The sequence below is a fragment of the Phyllopteryx taeniolatus genome, chromosome 4, assembly GCF_024500385.1.
Source record: "Phyllopteryx taeniolatus isolate TA_2022b chromosome 4, UOR_Ptae_1.2, whole genome shotgun sequence".
NCBI lineage: Eukaryota > Metazoa > Chordata > Actinopteri > Syngnathiformes > Syngnathidae > Phyllopteryx > Phyllopteryx taeniolatus.
The window spans coordinates 20477780-20498216 of record NC_084505.1 but is presented as its reverse complement, the minus strand read 5'-3'; the positions used below and the strand labels follow the sequence as shown (position 1 = coordinate 20498216).

The window sequence follows — 20437 nt, the reverse complement described above, 5'->3', positions numbered from 1 at the left end:
TCCTCCTCCTCCTTAGCAACAGTGCTTCGTAGCAACAGTCTCTTTGAATGAGGATAGCCTTGAAGGCCATTCAGAGAGTGGATTTGAAGTACAATGCGTGCCACTATCACCACCTCAAGGACCACAATGTTAGCGATTTATCTTCCGGCAAATCTGTTGAGACCCTTTCAGACTTTTCATTTTCATCTTAGTCATACAAATGTTGTTTGATATACAATACATATAAATAGTAAATGAAAAAAATAATGAATTTTGTTTTCACACAAAAGAAACACAAAATCTGAGACTTATTTTAATTTATGGAAATATATTCATATAAATGTATCATTTGTAATATGTATATTTAGCAAAAAATAAAAATATTTAAAACACAACATTAATTTTAATTGTATTATTGTTTAAAAAAAAGTACATGGAAATGTGTACAACATATTTAAAGTTTCATGTATTGCATGCTCATAGAGTGTCTGAGGGTCCCCTGAGAGCAAAACATGTGGCGAACTAGAATTTGAGTAAAAAAGGAAAAATTTGCCACTAAATTGAACTCTTCCCCTCGGCGGTTCTGTTCTCAAAATGAGAGCAGAGAGGGCAGAAAGGCTCCTTTTTACTGAGTCCAATTCCAGCAGCCGCACGACGCCACTTTGATCAGTCAAAACTGAGCTGAGCTGGGACGTCACCCCCGGCTGTCTGTCACTCTGACACCCAAAATGGAGGCTGGCGTGCTGGAGGTGAAGGTGAGGAAAAAGCTTTCTATTATTCAGGGGGGGGTGGGGGGGGGGAAGCTTTCTCTTATTTGGAGCCTCTCGCCAAGCTCACATATTGGAAAGACTGTGATCAGTGGTGAGGCAAACCACAATGAACACCACAGATTTTTATAAAAGAGATTAAACGCTATGACTTTAAAAAAAAATTTTTTTTTTAAAATCACAATTAGAGTGACCATCACACTTATCTTAGTCTAATCACAATATTGTGTTATACATATTTTATAGTTTTTAATTTGTTTTTAGAGGCTGGAACAGATAAATCGCATTTCCCTTCATTTCAATGGGGAAAGGTGATTTGAGATGTTTTGAGTTACGAGTGTGGTCACGGAATGAAGTAAACTTGTGACTCAAGGCACCACTGTACTTGAAGAAGAAGAATCCCCTTTTATTGTCATGAACATGCATGCATGTTCTCTGCATTTAACCCATCACAGTGAACACACACACACACACACACACACGTTAGTGGAACACACTGGTGCAGGGGGCAGCCGAAGCGCCCGCAGTCTAACAAGGGCCAGCACCAGTGCTCATGTTACCAAAAGTAGATAAATATGTAAAAATACTAAGGCGACCGAGTGTATTGTGATTAGCATGTCTGCCTCACAATTGAGAGGTTCTGAGTTTGAAACTTGGCTGTGTGTACTCTGACTTCATTCCACATTCCATAAGCATGCATGATTGTCAGGTTCATTGAAGACTCTAAATTGTCCATAGGTGGAAGTTTGTTTGTTTGTTTGTCTATATGTGCCCTGCGATCGTCTGGCAACCAGTCCAGGGTGTAGCCCGACTCTCTCACCAAAGTGCGCTGGGATAGGCTCCAGCTCACCTGCAACCCTAATTAGGATAAAGCGCCACATAAAATGGATTGATGGTATCATATCGGAGTGGCTTTAAACGTGATCGATTAGCTACCAGTCCAGAGTGTAGTGTACTCGGGCTGAGCGATTTATTGTTTCCCGATCGAAATTGCAATTTCAACGATCACATGGCCCCCAAAGCTATTTTTTGGGGGGCAGCACTCCTGACTGATCCAGGATCTGTTGTGTCAACTATTTGATGCATACATGTCATGTCCCTAGCATCCTGCTAAGGTCACCAAGCGGAAGCAGCATGCGACTCAAGACAGGTCACGTTAACCAATCAGTATTGACCTACTCCATGTTTTGAATTGGCTTCGGCGGAACCAGAAGCAGAGTTAGGGGATTTCATTCCCAAGGAATACAACATGTCATTTGGGCATTTAGGAGTATTTAGGGTTAGAGGCTGCAGACATACTCGGATGCAAAGTGTTCCCATTTCTCAGTATTTTGTTACGGGCAGTTGCCATATGTTCCGCTGTTACGGAGGAGTAACAGTAAGTCAGAGGAAATTTGCTGCATTAATTTCACTTGGCCTTAGAGCTCTACCATATAACGATATATTTAGGTAATTGTCCAAACCATAATTCTTAACTGGTATTACTAAGCCTTCTTTTGGCCCAACCTGTATTGTAGTGTGGTGTTAAAACGACCACCATGAGATATAAACTTCATCCATCCATCCATCCATTTGCTGAGCCGCTTATCCTCACAAGGGTCGCGGGAGTGCTGGAGCCTATCCCAGCTATCATCGGGGAGGAAGCGGGGCACACCCTGGACTGGTTGCCAGCACTTTTTTATTATTATTTTGATGGGTGGTGTCATACTTGTCCCTTACTCTCGAGTCTCTCCAATGTACAGTTGTTAGATGTACAGTATTTCTTTGCTTTTGTTTGCTAAAACTGACCACACTCTGTTATGAATACACACACACACACACACACACACTACAGACATACTGATAACATTCAGGCTGAGAGCAGGCGAGAACCGGTTTGATCAGGAGCCGCTGAGGAAACTGACTGTTATCTGAAAAGAGGAGCCACTCGGCTTCCGGATCCCACGAGAGAAGGAAGAGAGTCCAGTGCTCTGTACGCTTCCACCCGACCATAGCCTTGTGACATTTAATTATTAGATAGAACATTGACATTTAACATTAACATCCGTGAACTAATTAGATAACTGTAGGCACGTTTCCTAATTAATACAAGCTGTACTAGCTCTTGTCACCGATGTTACATGTGCTTCGGGGTTCCGCTGGGACCGCAACGAGGGGCCACGACCCGCAGTACCTCAAAATGAAAATACAAAAGACCAGTGCAAGAAATACGACACGCGGTGATCTGATGAGCAACACATTTTGTCTATACGTAATAGTAGTAATTGAGGATGTCCACTCCAGAGGTGGGTAGAGTAGACAAACATTGTACTCTAGTAAGAGTACTGTTACTTGAAGTAAAAGGAAAAATGTGTCCTCAAAAAAATAACTTGAGTAAGACTAAAAAGTACAGAGTGAAATAATTACTCAGATAATAAGTAAATGGCAAAAACAATTTTAAAAATGAATAAACAACAAAAACATTTGCAATTTACTGCACGTTTTTTTCTCAAGTTATACGTGCGCTGAAACATCCCCGTTTGGGCAGACAGTGCCAGACAAATACTACAATACATGAAAGCTGTTGTTTTCGTTCGTCTAATGTAAACAAAGAGTAGCGCGCCGCTGCCTTCACGGTAACGACGACCTTCCCAAAATGGTCGCCACGTAGGCACGACAATCAGCCAGCGTGGCCTATAGTTTTAATACCTATGCCCTGGAAGCCCAATAGAAGTTGTGTGAGGTCATGTGACTTTCTTGTGTCGTTTAATTTGGTAAACTAGACTTCAACGTCACTAGTGCTTAAATTAGAAACAGCGCCCAATGCATGTCCCGCCCACGAAATAGTTGATAAATATGCAATAATTGATAAATAAAAGTAGTGATCGGGATTTAGATCAAAGTAACGGAGTAAAAGCACCATTACTTCTTAGCAGCAGAAGCGGCGGAAGGTTTTTTTTCTGGTCACGTAAATGGCCTATTTTAAGTTCAAAACGGCGACTGTTTTGGATGCATGTAAAAGCCAAGTTTAATGTATCAGGATTTTGATTTGGAAACAAGATCACCACCAAATATGAAAAGAACCGGGAAGAAGGAATCCCATCAAGGACTTTCTCCTTGCCAGGCGGCTGAGTGACACACTGAGCTCGCTTGATTCCTTGTACACTAAAGTGTACATTCCTTGAAGTGGTTTTACTACCATATATTTTGAATTGTATTTTGACACTAGATATTTACGTTTGATTGTATTTGCATCTCTTTTTTTGCATTTAAGTTGATACTTCATTAAAAATGCGTCTTTGAGTAAAAGTAGTGCAAAAAAAATCCTTGTTAAAAAAGGTAAACAAAATGTTAAGAAAAACGGATACAGTTGGAAGCTTACCTTCAGTTTTCCTCCTTGCATTATTAGAGTAATCATGTTTTGATGGTATGATGTAATTTTCGGTCATGTTTGTAAATGTTACTGCACGTGGCGAATATTGCACTGAAGCTTTATCACCTTGAATCCGATTGAAATCTGCAAGAAAAATCAGAATTAGTAAGGAAAATCATTCAGCTCGTGGGTGTACCAAAAAACAAAAAAATGTAATATTGGGAGGGCAATTATTCGATCAATAATTAATCAGAGAATTGATCCTAAAAAGATTCGATAGAGACAGCCCTAGATACGAGAGACTTCGAAAAAAGGTAGTCTGTTCAAGAACATTTTACTTTGGTTTAGTACCTTAACAGAAAAAAAGCACATGTAAAACAACGTTGCCCGTTACATGCATGTAACGTCATGAAAAGAACTTACGCTATAACATTAGTGTCTGCGATCTCGTTTTTTTTAAAGGGTTTCGTTGAGCCATGGAAATTAAAAACAAATACTTTTAAAAGTATTGACAAATTTCTGAAAGTAACGGAAGATGTAAATATTTCAGAGCATTCATGATGTCAAAAGAGCAGTTAAAGCTATGATTGCCACCACCCAAAAATCCCACATGATATAAAAAAAATAAAAATAAACTAAATTTAAAAAAAATTATAAACTAAATCAGTCCTTATATTCGGTGTACTTTTTAGCCGAGCCGTGCACTTTGCCGGCGGGGTACTTGAGTCTGTTCAGAGCCATTTTGCGGAGCACGGCTTGGGGCAAGTCCACGCGGCACCTCTCGGCCAGCTCCACCAGGTAGATGAACACGTCGCTCAGCTCGTGGGCGAGCTGCTCCCGCTCCGAGTCGCTCCAGTCGGGCAGGCCCTCGGCCACCTCGCCCTTCCACTGGAAGAGCTCCGAGACTTCGCCCACCTCGCCCACCATGGCCAGGAGCAGGTTGCGGGGCTGGTGGAACTTGTTCCAGTCGCGCTCGTCGGTGAACTCGGCCTGCATGCGACGGATGTCCTCCACGCTGGGCTCCGGGCTGAAGGTGAAGCGGTCCTCCGTGGAGGTAGCGACGTGTGACGGCGCGGTTCCGTTCACCGGACCGTCTTCGAATGCTTTCCCGTTTGTGGCCATCATGTTGAAGCGACTTGGCTCAACGTTGGAGTCCCTCGCTATAACTCATCCCGCCAAACTTCGACCCGGAAATACGTCGTTTTCACTACCGTGGGATTTGTAGTTTAAACACGAGCTTCTCGCGTGGGCTACAATCCTTGAAGAACTACAATTCCCACGGGTAGCCGCGCTTCACAAACATCATGGCAGCCTCCTCCGTCACAGCAAGAGTCCGCTACAAAATGATAAAAAGAACATTGTTATTGTGTCTTAATGCGTCGTGTTCAATCCGGAGATTAAACGTAGAATCTTCGCGATATGATGGCCAGTTGCAAAGCAGGACTAAAAGGTTGGTGAAGACGATAAATTGGAATAAATGTTGTTCGCGTTGTGGCTAACCTGCTAGCTCGTCTCTAATTTATCAGCTAGTAGTTATTATTGTAGTTACGATGTTGTTCTTGTAATTTCGCCTTCTTTCCTCGTAATTTCGCTATTTTTCTTTTCAAAAAGTTGGCAAATCAAAATGCAATTACGCCGGATGATTATTGCTACCATTGACCAAAATGTAAAATCTTTTCTCGTAACATTTAGGCTACATCTTTATCTTGGTAACAGTACAATATTTTTGGGGTAATATCGTAATTTCACTATACTACTTTATGTAATTCTATGATTTTTTTTAAAAATTATTATTATTATGGTACCTTAACAGCTTTTTTTTCATCCCGTTGCAAATGTATTCTCCTAACTTGACAACTTTATTCTCGAACTTGATAACTTTTTTCTCATATCGTTACAATTTTTTTTCTCACAACGTTGCAACTCTGTCCTCGTATTAGTACATTTTTGTTCTATCAATATGACTTTATTTTCTTAACATTACAGCCTAATTCTTGTAATATTATGACTTTATTATCCTAACTTTGCAAAAACATTTTCTCTTAACAGTGCATCTTGACTCGTTAGTCTTGTAAACATTTGGCTTAATATTCTGACTTTATTTAAAAAAAAAAAAAAAAAGACTTTTTTTGTGTAACATTGCAACTTTATCCTTATAAAAGTAAATATTTTTTCCTCGTAATATTCTGACTTTCTGATCGTAGCTTTAAAAATGTTTTTGTCATAACAGTGCAACTTTTTCTCGTAACAGTAAAACTTTAATTATGTGAACTTGCAACTTAATGTTACGACTTTATTTGAAAAACTCCACGACTTTTTGTCGTGTAACATTGCAACTTACTCAACATATTGTGACTTTTTTTGAAATTCTTTACTGTGCAGTGTTTCCATGCAGCTGGAAGGCGTGGTCGGACTGGAGATCCACGCCCAGATTCAAGCCCGCACTAAAATGTTCTCCGGCTCGGCCGTCCACTTCCTTTCGCCTCCCAATTCCCTCGTGTCCTTCTTCGACGCCTCTTTGCCCGGTACATTACCTGTAAGAACTTGAATCACAAGCGTCATATAATCGTCTATAGTTCGTCATGATAATAATCACCATTTGTGATTTGCCAGGTCCTGAACAGACGATGTGTCGAGGCAGCTGTAATGACGGGATTGGCCCTCAACTGCCGTATCAACGAGAAGTCATTTTTTGACAGGAAGCACTACTTCTACGCTGATCTCCCCGTAAGTTTTCAGTCCTATCATCTTCTGTCAGGTCATTTGCTTGTTTCATATTTGGGGATAATTTCTTTTTTTTTTTTTTTTTTTTGTGCTGGAGTCATTAAATCCCCCACCAAGCAGTGTTATCCAACCAAATGAGCCTGACTGTGATTAGGCCTGGGCCGGTGACCGATTTCAAGGTATGCCGCGGTTTGAAAAAGTCACCGTTTCAAAACCGCAAAAATTGAGCATCAGCGGTATGAGCTGTTTAATATATCCACATTTATTTATTTGTTTCACGTCTTCAAAGACAGCAGAAAATGTTGTTACTGTGCGTTTGTACTGTTGAGTGCAAGTTTTCTAGTTAAAAGACGTAAAACAAACGTTTTTGGAACATAACCGCTGACGAGAGACACGGAGCCTTCCTATTCCAGGAGAAGTTGGGGATCGAGCGTGTGAAGAGAGAAAGAGAGACAATTTAATATACTGCTTCTTGTCTTTTTTTAAAATGTTTGTTGAAAACAAATACAAAAATTGTGGTGTTTTTTGGGGGGGGATTTGCATTTCTATTCATTTTAATGGAAAAATGTGTTTTGAGATAAGAGCATGGTCACACAACAGAATAAACTTATCTCAAGGGGCACAACTATTACAAATTGAAACATGTTCAAATAAAATTTAAAGAAGAATATTTAAAAATATATTAAAAAAAATGTAAATGTTAAAATTAAATTGAATAAGAAAAACAAATATATAAACATATAAGCACAATGTGTGTGTATCCAAAAACTAATACTTGTTACTCACTTTAAAAAATGTTTTTGTCCAATTTATTTTGCTAAACTCTATCGAGTGAAGTTCAATTTACTTGATTTATTTCATATTTTGCTGCAATGACATCATTCAAGTCCTTTTGTGTAGGAGTCTAATAAGCCTGGCACCTATTTGATGAACTCTTCCTTGCAGAGGTTCTCCAAACGTGTCATATTGCAAGGGCATGCCTTGTGCGCAGCCCCCCTTTGGGCCACCGATGCATTTGCCATTGGATTTAGGTCCAGGCTCTGACTTGGCCGTTAAAAAAAATAAGAATAATTTTTTTTCATTCTGTGGTAGTTGGGCCATTCTGCTAGTGAAAGCCCACCGCTGCGCTTCACTCCCACCTTGCTCGTGGAGTATGAGTCATGTTATACAATAGGGTTGCCACAGCAACGCGGGCAGCTCGTACACACCGAGGGGGCAGCGCGAGGAATACGGCAAGCAGATGAAATATTTATTATTCTCCTGCTTTTCAGGAAGAAAAAAAGAAACCTTTAGAGGGAAAATGTGCAACACTCGCCTGCTGCATTTTAATGAACGGGTGCAGCTGGCCTCAATTTTACATCATTTATTCCCATTTTTTTCTTACTATTTTACATTTTGTATATTAACATTACTGAGTATTTTTTTTAAGGCTGAGAAGTTAAACTGGTGCTCATTATTTTACCAGTTGGCATGGAGGCTAAAAGAAGAGCAGTAATGAGAGTGGGTATTCAAATTATAGAAGAGGGGGGAAAAGAGGAATTGTTTTGCTTCCGCCTTGTAAATTGAGTACACCAACCATCAAGTTGCTCATCCTGTTACTATGAGTGTTTCCACCTTGGTTTGACTGCCCCCTGTTGGCACAAAGTGGATATTTTTAGACATTTTCAAGAGAAAAACCTTGACACTTGGTCATCTTATCAACACCTTTAATTCGAGGTATGACTGTGGCTTATTGTGACTGTGTTTATTTTTGACATTATAGAACTGTTGCATGAGGTCCTTTCGATCAAAGTCAATTGCCACACAAAAAAAAACCATGAACATCCATCCATCCATCCATCCATTTTCTGTACCGCTTATCCTCAGCAAGTGGAGATTTTTGGACAATTTTAAAATAAACAACGTATCTTTTTTCTTTCATCATTGTCTCCTGTATGGAGGGGACATAGTCATTAGGGGGCTTTTATTTTGGGGGTTTAATTCTTTCTTTCTTTCTTTTTTTTTATGGGTTTTTGTTGGCCGTAGACTGGCTGTAATGAAAGCGCATGTAAATGTCCAGTTAATCAAGAGTAAATCCATTTTTGATCTGGATCTCTTTAATTTGGGGTATGACACAATGTGGTCTTTTGGAAATCTATTTTTGATTGTTTTTTAACTATTGCACCATTTAAAAATTGCTCATTCCCTATAGGAAAAGCTGGGCATTTTGTGATTTGTGTGTGATATTTCCACTCATTAAAAAAAGAATTTTGGGTCATTGAGTCATCATATCAGGGCATATTGACAACATAATTATACATTGGAAAAGCTTCATCAAGACCTTTATTTAAAGGTAGGACTCGAAATGTTTGTTGAAATTGAAAATCTATTTTTGACGTTTTTCCGGGTGACCAATTGCAAAGAAAAAAAAGACTAATTGTAAAATAGAACAAACTATGGATTTTCACTTCTCGTGTGACTTTTGAGTGTATTTTGTACGTTTCACGTCAGGCGGGCTACCAGATCACACAGCAACGGCGGCCCGTGGCGGTGGACGGTTTGCTGCACTACAGCCTCCTGGGCGGCAAGAAAAGGAACCAGGTGCTCCGGAAGAACATCCGCATCAAGCAGATCCAGCTGGAGCAGGACAGCGGCAAGAGCCTGCACGACGACGCCCGCGGCCAGACGCTCGTCGACCTCAACAGAGCGGGTGAGAGCCCCCTCGTCGGGAAGCGGGGTGAAGCGGCGTTAAAGCCTGGTGATGTCACATGGTCAGGTGTGGGCCTGATGGAGCTGGTGATGGAGCCCGACATGACGTGCGGCGAGGAGGCGGCGGCGGCCGTCAGGGAGCTTCAGCTCATCCTGCAGGCCCTCGGCACCTGTCAAGGAAACATGTCGGGTATGACGCTCACTCGCTCAATTTGCTTTCTCAGTCTTAATGAAAAATGGCAAATCACAACAAAGTCGTTGTGAGTAGAACCAGCCCATTGGGGCCCATGCCGATACCTATATTGGGGGCTAAAAAAAAATGATGCATACAATAACCGATATATCGGCGGATATATGAAATAAGAACATAGGTGTACACAGGATATATACTGTACTTGAAGACAAATTCTTATAATACCCAGAATATGATTCAAGACAAAGAAGCAGAACACTACTCAATTAAGAGAAGGAACTTGAATTACAACATACAGATTGTAGGCTGTATACAGTAAACCCCCCTCCATCGCGGGGGTTACGTTACAGACCCCCCGCGATAAATGAAAATCCGTGATACAGAAATACTAATGGAAATGGAATTTGTTTAGTTTTTTACTTGAAATTCCTTTACGGCCTTCAAACACACTTTTAAAACAATATACACACATTTTAAACACCGAATATATTGAGAGAGCGCAATAGCAATGGATAAAAAAAATATCTAAATTAATAACACACACAGTACAAAAAATAGCGTGTTCACATCCCGGAGAGACTGTACCGCGGTACTATCAACTGCCTTAACTGGTTTACAAAAAGTATTGTGCAATAATAATAATAATTTTTAAAAAATGAAAAAGGGGGACATTAGGTAATGATGGACGTGAATTACCAGTTGCATATGTTTGTTTATCTCACCAAGATAATTTACTGGAGCCAACTTTAAAAAGCATAATGCCTGACTTGCTCTTTAATTTCGGGTGTGGGTTGTTTTGTGATTGCACTTCTGATGGACAGGTCCAGCTGAATTTTGGGTTGCTTGGTGATACTGGCGATGGGTGCAAATATTTTCAAAATTTCCGTTCCTGAGTGAGTTTTTCATGAGGGAGTTCATGTGTGGTAACCAAAAAGAAGGAAAAGATATAAGTGACTTTTCTGCAGAGGGCCAGCTAAGGGTGGACGCCAACGTGTCGGTGCACAGACCGGGGGAGCCGCTCGGCGTCAGGACAGAGGTGAAGAACATCAACAGCGTTCGATACCTGGCCAGGGCTATCGGTAAGTGATCCTGTACAGACGGTCCTCTGTTAACGACGGTCCTGATGTACACCGTTTCGAGGTTACAAATGGCATGTGATGAACTAGTAAGTAGGACCCTGCTTACTGTTTTTCATTGTATTGTTTTATATTCATGGCCTAGATGTGTCTTCCATACAAATATTTCTTGTAATTACGACTTGACTACTGCGTGAGCGCTTAGGTTATTGATGTACAGACTTGCCTCCGAATTCAAGTAATGATTTGAGTAGCGTAGTTATTTATCTTGGAAGTGCAAAGTAATACAAGTACAGGTAACTTTTGATTATTGTAAAAGAAAAGCATTGCCCTTCAAAGTCTGCAATATGTTTCTTTTTTGTTCTATTGTTGGACTATCACTTTTGTCTTTTGCTCATCATCATTGATACTTTTATCAAAGGTTATACAGTGGATATAAAAAGTCTACACACCCCTGTACTAATGCCAGATTTTTGAAGAAAAATGAAAAAAAACATTTTCCGTCATTAATCTTCCCTATAATCTGTACAACTTAATAATAATAATAATAAAAAACATTTCTGGAAGGAACGTAAGAATATACAACTGAGATAATGTGATTGTACAAGTGTGCACACCCTCTTATAAGTGTGGATGTGGCTGTGTTCACAATTAATAAGTCATGTTAAACAGGAGTCGGCACACATCTGTCAGCATTTAAAGTGCCTCTGATTTACCCCAAAGAAATTTCAGATGTTCCAGTTGTCTTTTCAGGGGTGCGTACACTTCTTATGTCCACTGTACACGCAAACAAAATTTCAATATTCCTAACTGCCAACATCATACAATTTAAAAAAATAACTACATTAAATAGTTTTAAAAAAAACCCATTAGAACTTAAATTTCATGACTTGTAGAGACACCGTACCTCACATGTCTTGTCAGTCAGGCAACCAGTCCAAAGTCAGCTGGCTCCAGCTCACCCACAATTGATATGGAAAATTGCCAACTTCCTGTCTATTTTACAGCATGAGTTCTTAAGACCTTTATACAGTATACAGTGCCATCAGGGGATTAATAATGCGCTTCATGTTGTTTCGTGACCAGACTACGAGATCCGGAGACAGATAGATGTCGTGCGGCGAGGAGGCAGCGTGCGCAACGAGACCCGCGCCTATGACTCCAAATCCGGGTAAGAGCGGTGCCAGGTTTATTACCATCGCACTAATGATGCCGAATGGGAGTCGATTTGGACGGCGCACGCTTTCCCCGCTCTGTCTTCACCCATGAGTCCTTCCAACATGGAAAGTTGATTGAATGGCGCACCTGAGCCCAGGCGCTTGCGTAAAGCACAATATGGATCCCATCACAATGTGGGTTAGGGTTTAGCACATCTATTGGGAATGAGACACTTTAACAATGAATGAGGCTACATTCTTTATGTGTATTATATCATTTATCTCTGGGTTTTTGTTTTTTTTGTAGGACGACTGTGGCCATGAGGGACAAAGAGGGTCTCCAGGACTACAGGTGACTGAAAACTAGCTGCATCTGCTGGATACAGCATTAGCTACACCTGAGATCCAATACAAGAGCTGTGTCTACAATTGGAACTTTTACAGGCAAAATAGTTAAGTTAGTCAGTCACTTCAACAGTTAATTGATCAGGCTGGTTCTAAAGTTAATAGGTCGCTTAGTTGCCGAGTTAGAAAGTGAGTTACGATAGACAGAATGCTAATCAGTTAGTTGGTTGCAAAGTTAGTCAGTCAAAAATATGTGTCAGTTAGTTAGCTAGTTCAAAACTTGGTTAGTTAACCAGTCAGTTATTAAACAGTTAGTTGATAAGGCATTACCTAGCTAAAAAGTTAGCAAGTCAGAAGGTGTCGAGAAAAGACAGGTGAGAAACAGTTAGTTGAGGTAGTGGGTTATAAAGTTAGTAAGAAAGTCAGTTGGTTAGTTAATTTAGTCACTCAGTCAGTTAAAGTTTGTCAGTTGGTTAGTCAGAGAGTTTAATGAGTGAAATAGAAAGCTAGTCAGTTACAAAGTTAGAATGGTAATTCGTGAGTTAGTTGCAATGTTAGTAAAAAGTTGTAGTCAGCTTAAAAAATATTTTGTTAGTTAATCAGCTAATTCAAAAGTTGGTTAGTTACTCTGTCAGTTATTAGTTAAATTGGTGATAAGGCAGTTTGTTCGAAAGTTAGTTTGTTGCTAGATAGTTAGCGACAAAGTTAAGTCAGAAAGTTGAACAGTTGATAAGTTAGTTAGTTCTAAACTTAGAAAGTGGGTGGGTAGGGTTGGGGATCAAGAACCGATCGGAACCGGGACTAACGTTCCCGTTCTCCCGGAATTTCGGCTCCCAGTTTCGATGCCTACAATCCGCCCACCCCGAAGAAGTGGCGAAAACCAATGAAGGAGAACAGGCACGAAGATGTGCTTGTGGCGGCGAACAAAAGGGTGTCTTAACTTTGTTCAAATGAATGGCCAGTCGTGGAATTAGACTATATTGTGCAAACGAGGCTGTCACGATGTGTAGCGGCTGACGTGCTCCGGGCCTCCGCCTATGCCACGCGGAGCTTCAGTCAAGTCAACTCTGTCAATTGGGTGAGGGGAAACAATAAAAGACATTCAGGCAGCTTACAAGATAAACGGTTGCTCGCACTTTTGCACTGATGATTTTTAGCGTTTATTTTAGTCTTCAAATCAACGTAAGCACAGATGACCGAAAAAAAAAAATCGAACGTTGAGCTAAAACTTCACCGCAGCAACAAAATGCTGAGTTCCGGTGCGTACCCTTCAAAATAAGAGGCTTAAGCTTAAAACATGAAGTCAAGTTAAAACTTGCACATATAAACCATTTGAAGAGATAAAACAATCCCAAATATCTGTTTTAACTATGCTATATTTACCATATAGCTGAAACTATGAATGAATATTAAGTCAATCGGGTTAGTTGCACACACAGTGCCTTTTAGTACATAGGTTTGATGTTGATACTGGTTATAAAGAACCCCGAGTCAAATGTTCATTTTAGTCTCTGCTGTGGGCTGCTAACAAAATAGATGTGAATAATTTGTACACACTTTATTTAAACCAGGCACACCCTTTTGACCCAGCCCCCTAAAAGAATCGGAATCGAAATAAGGAACCGGAATCGCTCAAATTCAAACGATGCCCAACCCTATTGGTTCGTTAGTTAGTCGGTCAGGCAGTTTGTTGGAAAGTTGAACAGTGTGAGATGAACAGGTTTAGGACGGTTCAGCCTTGGTGGCGTCGCTCCGTCTTTATTACTGTGATTGGAGCTCATTGGCTTGTGCGGGTGTACCTAATGTTGTGTCCACTTATTGTAATCTTTGTCACGTGACACGTTTCCGCTCCTTCAGGTTCATGCCCGAGCCCAACCTTCCCCCTCTGATAGTGTACGAAGACCCTTCCCGCATTCCCTCAGGTGCTGACGCCCGGCAGGCGGTGGTGGTGCAGAGTTTGCGGGCCAAGCTGCCCGAGCTGCCCGGCGTGAGGAGAGACAGGCTGGTGGAGACGTACGACATCCTGCCCGAGCACAGCTTCACCCTGCTGGTCAGTCCCACGATCAGGGCTCCAAGTTGACTTTAGGGTTTAAAGACGTCATTAATAAATGAACATTGGCAGTGTTGCCACATGTAAAATGAGCCTTCAAACTGCAATGTTCAGCTTCTCCTATACAGACAAATGGGTGGATAAACCACTGCTTTTAGAATGTATAAGTGGGTACCATGTCTTTGGCGGTGCTCCACGCAACTGACGCTGATCGCCTTCCGCCGGGCTCCTTTCTTGTCATACAGTAAATAATGTGAAAAGTTGCTAATTTGGCAAAACTGGCTGCTTTTATGATGTTCTGTTCGCAGCCATGTTGTTGACGCAAGCAGTGCATGTCAGCAGGGACAGAAGCTACACACCAAAAAACTTTTGAAATTGGCCTGACAATTAAACAACAATGAATGGCCGAGCCCGAGTCTGATTGTTGTTGTTGTCGTCGTTGTGTGGTGCAGAACGAGGAAGGCCTAGTGGAATACTTTGAGAGTGTGCTGAAGGCCACCAGCCGGGAGCCCAGGAAGGTGATTGGCTGGGTGACCAACGAGCTGCTGGCCTTCCTCAAACAACAAGACTTGAACGTCAGCCAAAGGTGACGCGGGCGGACAAAACATCCTCACTGAGTGGCGGCGCTGTCATGTAAAGTACAAAATACATTCGCTCCCCGTTGGAAATACAGCGGTGCCTTGAGATACGAGTTGAATTTGTCCTGTGACCACACTTGTAACGCAAAACGCTTCAATCATCTTTCTCCATTAAAATGAATGGAAATTCAATCCGTTCCAGCCTCCTTGCCCCCAAAACATTTTATTTTTTATTTATTTTTTAACAATTAAAAAATAGCACTCTACAATATTGCACTAGAGTAATAAGATGAATGTAATTACTAGAGTAATAAGATGAATGTAAATAATTGAACAGGCTGCAATTAATTTCATTGTGCTGTTCCTTCTGGTGTGCCCACTTTGGCCACCGCAAGGGAGTGTATCAATAATACAGTCATGCAGACACAAACCAAGAAGAGGACTTCTACTACTATTGTGTCTCAGCAAGATGCTTTAAATGCTTGTAAAGGACTTTGCTTTACGTTTAGTTTGACAGTCAACTATTCTATATAGTTTACTATTTATCAAACGGTTGCTTATCGTGAAGTGAGTTGAATTTAGTTTCCGCTACCATAGAGTGCTCGCATCTATCTCAAGGTCGCACTCGCAAATCAAAAAAATCATCCGAATGACAGCTTGTATCTGGAAAAACTCATAAGTGGAGTGAGTCATTCGTATCTCAAGGCACCACAATGCAAAAAGAAATGATCTGTTTCAGGTGGTTGTGTCACTTAGCTAGTTGGAAAGGTAGTCAGCTGGTTAATTGGTTAGTCATTCAGCTAGAAATGTATTCAGTTTGATGGCTAGATAAATAAGTGATTTCAGGTTTAAACTCAAATCGGGATCTGCCAAGTTTTTTTTTTTTTTGGTCTTTTTTTCAACTGCAATATTTTTCTTCAAACAAAGCAAAATATACAGCTTGGTGTGCCAACTCCTTGTATTGATGAATGAAGTGTGAATCTGCAATGATTGCTTTTGCTGTGATTTTAGCCATGTCTCTCCTTCCTCCATGGCCCAGCTGCTGGAGCTCCTGGAAGCAGGAAGCATCTCGTCTTCAGTGGCCAAGCAGGTCAGTACTCACACACACACACACACGCACTCTCTCTCTCTCTCTCTCTCTCTTTGACACACACAGGTGTTTAGTATTACTCGTGTACCTGCGTGTGTGTCGACGTCTCAGGTGTTCCAGGAGATGTGGAGGTGTTCAGGTGCAAAGACGGCGGCTCAGATCATCCACGAGCAGGACTTGAGCCTCATTAGTGACATGGAGCAGGTGCACGTCATCTGCGCCAAGGTTCTGGACTCGCATCCGCACGAGGTCGGGAGCTGCCATCCTGTCAACTTCACGATGCTTTGAGATTAAATTGCCATACAAACATGCAAGACATCTTTTTTTAATTTTTTTTTATAGATTGAACATATTCATTGTTTCACTTGTTACACTTTTGTGACAGTTAATGCTAAAAAAAAAAGATTTAAAATTTAAATAAAAACATTTACATTCCATATTTCAAAAAGATTATTATTTTTTTTATTATTAATCAATTGGATTTTTATGTTGTTGCGTATAGGTGCAAGCCTTCCGAGCGGGCAACAAGAAAGTTCTGAACAAGCTGATGGGTTCGGTTCAGAAGGAGACCAAAGGCCGGGCTGACCCGGTTGCGGTGCGGAAGATTCTGCAGGACAAAATTTCAGAAACTGTATGAGTTGATTGTACGACGTAAACTACTAATGAGCATCCCTCCAACTGCATGTATTGGCTATATGTAAATAATTTTTTATAATGTATTACCTCCCTTTCACGAAACATGTCACAAGAACCAATTGATAAACCCTCACTATGTATATTTATATTCAGTTTGTATCACACATCATCTTTCCACATTGAAATGAATGAAAATGTTATCCGTTCCAACCCCCCCCACAATTCTTTTAATAGGGAAAATTGTACTATAATATTGTACTTTATGAGAAACAGAGTACCAGTATACTTAAATGTAAAACAAACTTTTTGCATCATTTCATGCTATGATTCAATTCAGTGTGCTACTCCTGGTGTGTCAACCTTGGCCACTGGGAGGCAGTATAATACTGTACAGTCTTGCAGATACATACAAAGACCAGACTTGTTACTACTCAGTAGATTGCTGTAATAGTACTCGTTTTTTGGAAATAGGATAAAGAATGTAGACCTGAGTATTGTTCTATTAGCTGTCTACGTGTTCCATTTTTGTTCATAATATGTGTGTTTAAAGGGCTGTGTCACTTGACTATCAATGCTAACCGTTATCATGTCAATGGGATTTTCCATTATGTGTTAGCATTAAGCTAGCCGGCCGGTCTCAAGGCAACGTAGTTGCATAAATCTTTTGATGTTTAGTTGTGGAGTGACAAATAGCTTAAAGCTTCTTTTTTATGTTCCCCCTTCCATTTGAAGTGTTTTTTTTGGGGGGGGGGGGGGGGGGGGGGGGGAATGTACAATCAATATGATAAACTTATCTTTCCAACAGAATTGTTGCCAATTCCCCATCATTTTTTAATCATCTCGGCTGCCTGGGGTCCCGTGGCACAGGTGGATATTCTGCCATAGTTTCAGCAAAGCTCCTGAAGCCCTAGCTAACAGGTCAGCGAGAGGGTACCGGGTGTACGTTGTCTAGCTATGAGTGTGTCCACGAGTGCTTGACATGATTGACACCTCCTCAAAATGACATTTCACAAATGTTATTGTGCTGCCATTCTTTGTCATCAACAAAACAAGCACAACAAAAAGACTGTATTGCATCATTCATTGCCCGTATAATGTCGCTACAAAACCAAACCAAAAGGAATTGAACATAAAATTAACATCATCTCCAAGACTGCATCAGACGCTTTTGTCTTATTTTCTTGATTGATTCCAGCCATTCTCAGATTTTGTTTTTAAACTAAAGTAAAAATATGAATTAAATTGTCATACTTCTCAATCATTCCAGTTTGATTCTTTTTAAACAGGCACTAAAATGTGAATGTAGGCAACATGAAGGGATTTTTTACCTGCTTTTGTGACAGCTCATGTTTAAGCTTAACGGAGAAATATGTCAAACTCAGTGCAGTTTTGGGAGTTTCGCATGTTGCTTAAGGGTGTCTCGGCAGTGCCATGATTACAAAGGTACACCACAACTCTACCTAGTCTCACAAGATCATGATTGGTTTATCCCTGACACACAAAGAAAAAGCTCCATTACCTGCTTCTCCGTAAAGAGTGTCCCGGGTCAGCAGCCAGTGTTGTGCGGCGACAATCAGCTCAGGAAAGTCCTTACTGCTTGCAGCCAGCTGCTCGATCTGGTTCTTCACCGTTGCCAGGACCTGACGGGAAGTCAATCATGTCCTTAATCACATTTACTTCACCCGTGGACTAATAAACTGGCATTAAAAGCCACGTTTCCACAGGAGTGGTTCTCAAACGCACCAAAGAACCCGAATCAGTCTCCAATGCACTACAGAGTTGACAGTCGAGGTGCAACAATTAATCGATGAAACCAACAACTAATCGATTATTAAATGAAATGACAACTAATTTTGATAATTGATTAATCCTTTAACTTTAACAAATTTAAATCTCTCAACAGTAAATATTCTCCAATTTCTGTAGTCCTCCATAAAAGCCGACTGATTATCTTTGTGTTTAATTAAAGTGAAAACATTTGCAAACATCTGCTGTTAGGAAAAGGATGATCAAAATCTTTGTGGACCAAACCAATAATAATCATAATAAATTTTAAATAATGTCTTGTTTTTGAATAAAGATAAGGAAATTAACAATGTTTTTTTTTTAAATCTGATTCATCAATTGAAAAATCGAAAAAATGAGGTGGGTTTTTTTTGGTGAAAAATAGGGAATTTGGGTTGATGGAAAATTCTGGGATAATTAGGTTTTGGTTGAAATTGTGTGTGAATGATTAATATAACAATAGTCCGGTGCGCTGAGGACGGAGTTGATGTTGATCGCCCACTTCAGGTCCTGAGAGACTGTAATTCCCAGGAACTTGAAGGTCTCGACGGTTGACACAAGGCACCTGGACAGCGTGAGGGACAGCTGTGGCGAAGGATGCCTCCTGAAGTCCACGCTCATCTCTACAGTCTTGAGCGTGTTCATCCCAGGTTGTGTCGGCCGCACCACAGCTCCAGCCGCTCCGCTTCCTGTCGAGATGAAGACTCGTCAGTCTTTCATGAGGCCGATGACAGTGGTGTCATCTGCAAACTTCAGGAGTTGGACAGCCGAGTGCGTTGAGGTCCAGGCGTTCGTGTAGAGAGAGAAGAGCAGTGGAGAGAGGACACAACCTTGGGGTGCCCCAGTGCTGATGCTGCGTGTGGATGAGGTGGCCTCATTACAAAGTTACAAAGCCTCACATTTAACCATTCACACACCAATGGGCGACTGCTGAGATGCAAGGCACTGCCAGGCACACTGGGAGCAAATTAGGGTGCAGTGTCTTGTGCATGGACACTTCGACATGTGGACAGTCAGAGCCGGGATTTGAACCAGCTACCCTTCGGTCACTGGACGACCCGCTCTGCCTAATGAGCCACACCCACCCATCTATCCATCTCTAAGCAGCTTGATGTTCCTGCGACCACAGTTGCACATACTATTCAGAAATGTTAGATCCATGGGACTGTAGCCAACCTCCCTGGATGCAGCCGCAGGAGGAAAAATGATGACAAATTTAAGAGATGGATAATACGAAAGGTAGACTTTACACCGATTTGATTCGGTATCGGACGATATTTAGCATTTTATGCTGATCGGCTTTAATGTCATAATCCCGCAATCCGATCAATGGCTCCGCAGAAGACATTTATCGCCATCGTGCACAGTATATTTGGATTATTTTTAGCCTTGTCGCGCGTCTTTTGACGTAGTACTGTAAATATCTGACGGCCAATACAGTTATTGAAAAAAAACCAAAAAAAACATGTCGGCGGTGTGGGGCAGACAACACGTAATGCCCGGATCAGACTACAAGACAATTTTGCTCTATGTCAGACTACTGCAATAAAATATTGTATTCCGATACCACCGGATCACGTTTTTTTACGATCATTGGGCTTTACCTTGTCAACTCGAATGCGACCGGATACACTCGTTACTGTGGCGACAACAACAAGAGTGGATCGCGCAGACAACAAAAATGGGGAAAAACGTGTATTGGTGGTCACCGGTGCTGAGAAGAGGACATCCATTTAAGGCTTGCTTGAGGTATGTTCCCGTACATTTAATACGACACGGCTCACAAGCAGGCAACAAAACTTTATGTAGCCTAGCAAGCTAGCGTCGGTTTACGCACTAACGGTGGTGCGTAAATATGCTGCCGTTCTGTCGAATCATGCTCTAAAGTTTCGGTGTGGGTAAAGTAATTTAATTACAATAAAGTAATTCAACTACAGTAAGGTAGCTCCCATTATTTCTGTCATATTGTAATGTTGGTTTGACCTGACTGATTAGAATACATGACCTGACTAGAGCA

General features: G+C 41.0%; 2 protein-coding genes across 7 annotated transcripts; one reads left to right on the top strand and one right to left on the bottom strand.

The window, feature by feature from the left end:
- Positions 1 to 3164: 3164 nt before the first annotated feature.
- On the bottom strand, positions 3165 to 5321 carry dctpp1 (dCTP pyrophosphatase 1). The gene has a single exon (XM_061770434.1). It carries the CDS (start codon positions 5221 to 5223, stop codon positions 4762 to 4764), a length of 462 nt encoding a protein of 153 aa, XP_061626418.1. The 5' UTR covers positions 5224 to 5321; the 3' UTR covers positions 3165 to 4761.
- On the top strand, positions 4992 to 17396 carry gatb (glutamyl-tRNA(Gln) amidotransferase, subunit B). 6 transcript variants are annotated; one of them, XM_061770433.1, is made up of 13 exons: positions 4992 to 5131; positions 6481 to 6634; positions 6712 to 6825; positions 9313 to 9511; positions 9578 to 9700; positions 10669 to 10782; positions 11866 to 11950; positions 12244 to 12288; positions 14139 to 14331; positions 14784 to 14917; positions 15921 to 15999; positions 16111 to 16248; positions 16502 to 17396. In XM_061770433.1, exons 2-13 carry the CDS (start codon positions 6488 to 6490, stop codon positions 16634 to 16636), a joined length of 1506 nt encoding a protein of 501 aa, XP_061626417.1. In that variant the 5' UTR covers positions 4992 to 5131; positions 6481 to 6487; the 3' UTR covers positions 16637 to 17396. The 6 variants fall into 6 exon arrangements, 4 of the variants coding, with proteins under 4 accessions (XP_061626417.1, XP_061626415.1, XP_061626414.1 ...); XM_061770431.1 differs by lacking the exon at positions 4992 to 5131 and adding an exon at positions 5319 to 5548 and having other exon boundaries at positions 16111 to 16309; positions 16502 to 16641; XM_061770430.1 differs by lacking the exon at positions 4992 to 5131 and adding an exon at positions 5352 to 5548.
- Positions 17397 to 20437: the final 3041 nt, after the last annotated feature.

Excerpts from the sequence above, each read along its gene's own strand:
- dctpp1 (XM_061770434.1), bottom strand. The coding sequence starts at position 5,223 with ATGATGGCCACAAACGGGAAAGCATTCGAAGACGGTCCGGTGAACGGA.
- gatb (XM_061770430.1), top strand. The coding sequence starts at position 5,403 with ATGGCAGCCTCCTCCGTCACAGCAAGAGTCCGCTACAAAATGATAAAA. Across the intron at positions 11,951-12,243 it reads GCCTATGACTCCAAATCCGG|GACGACTGTGGCCATGAGGG; the intron begins GTAAGAGCGGTG and ends TTTTTTTTGTAG. Across the intron at positions 16,000-16,110 it reads CGTCTTCAGTGGCCAAGCAG|GTGTTCCAGGAGATGTGGAG; the intron begins GTCAGTACTCAC and ends TCGACGTCTCAG.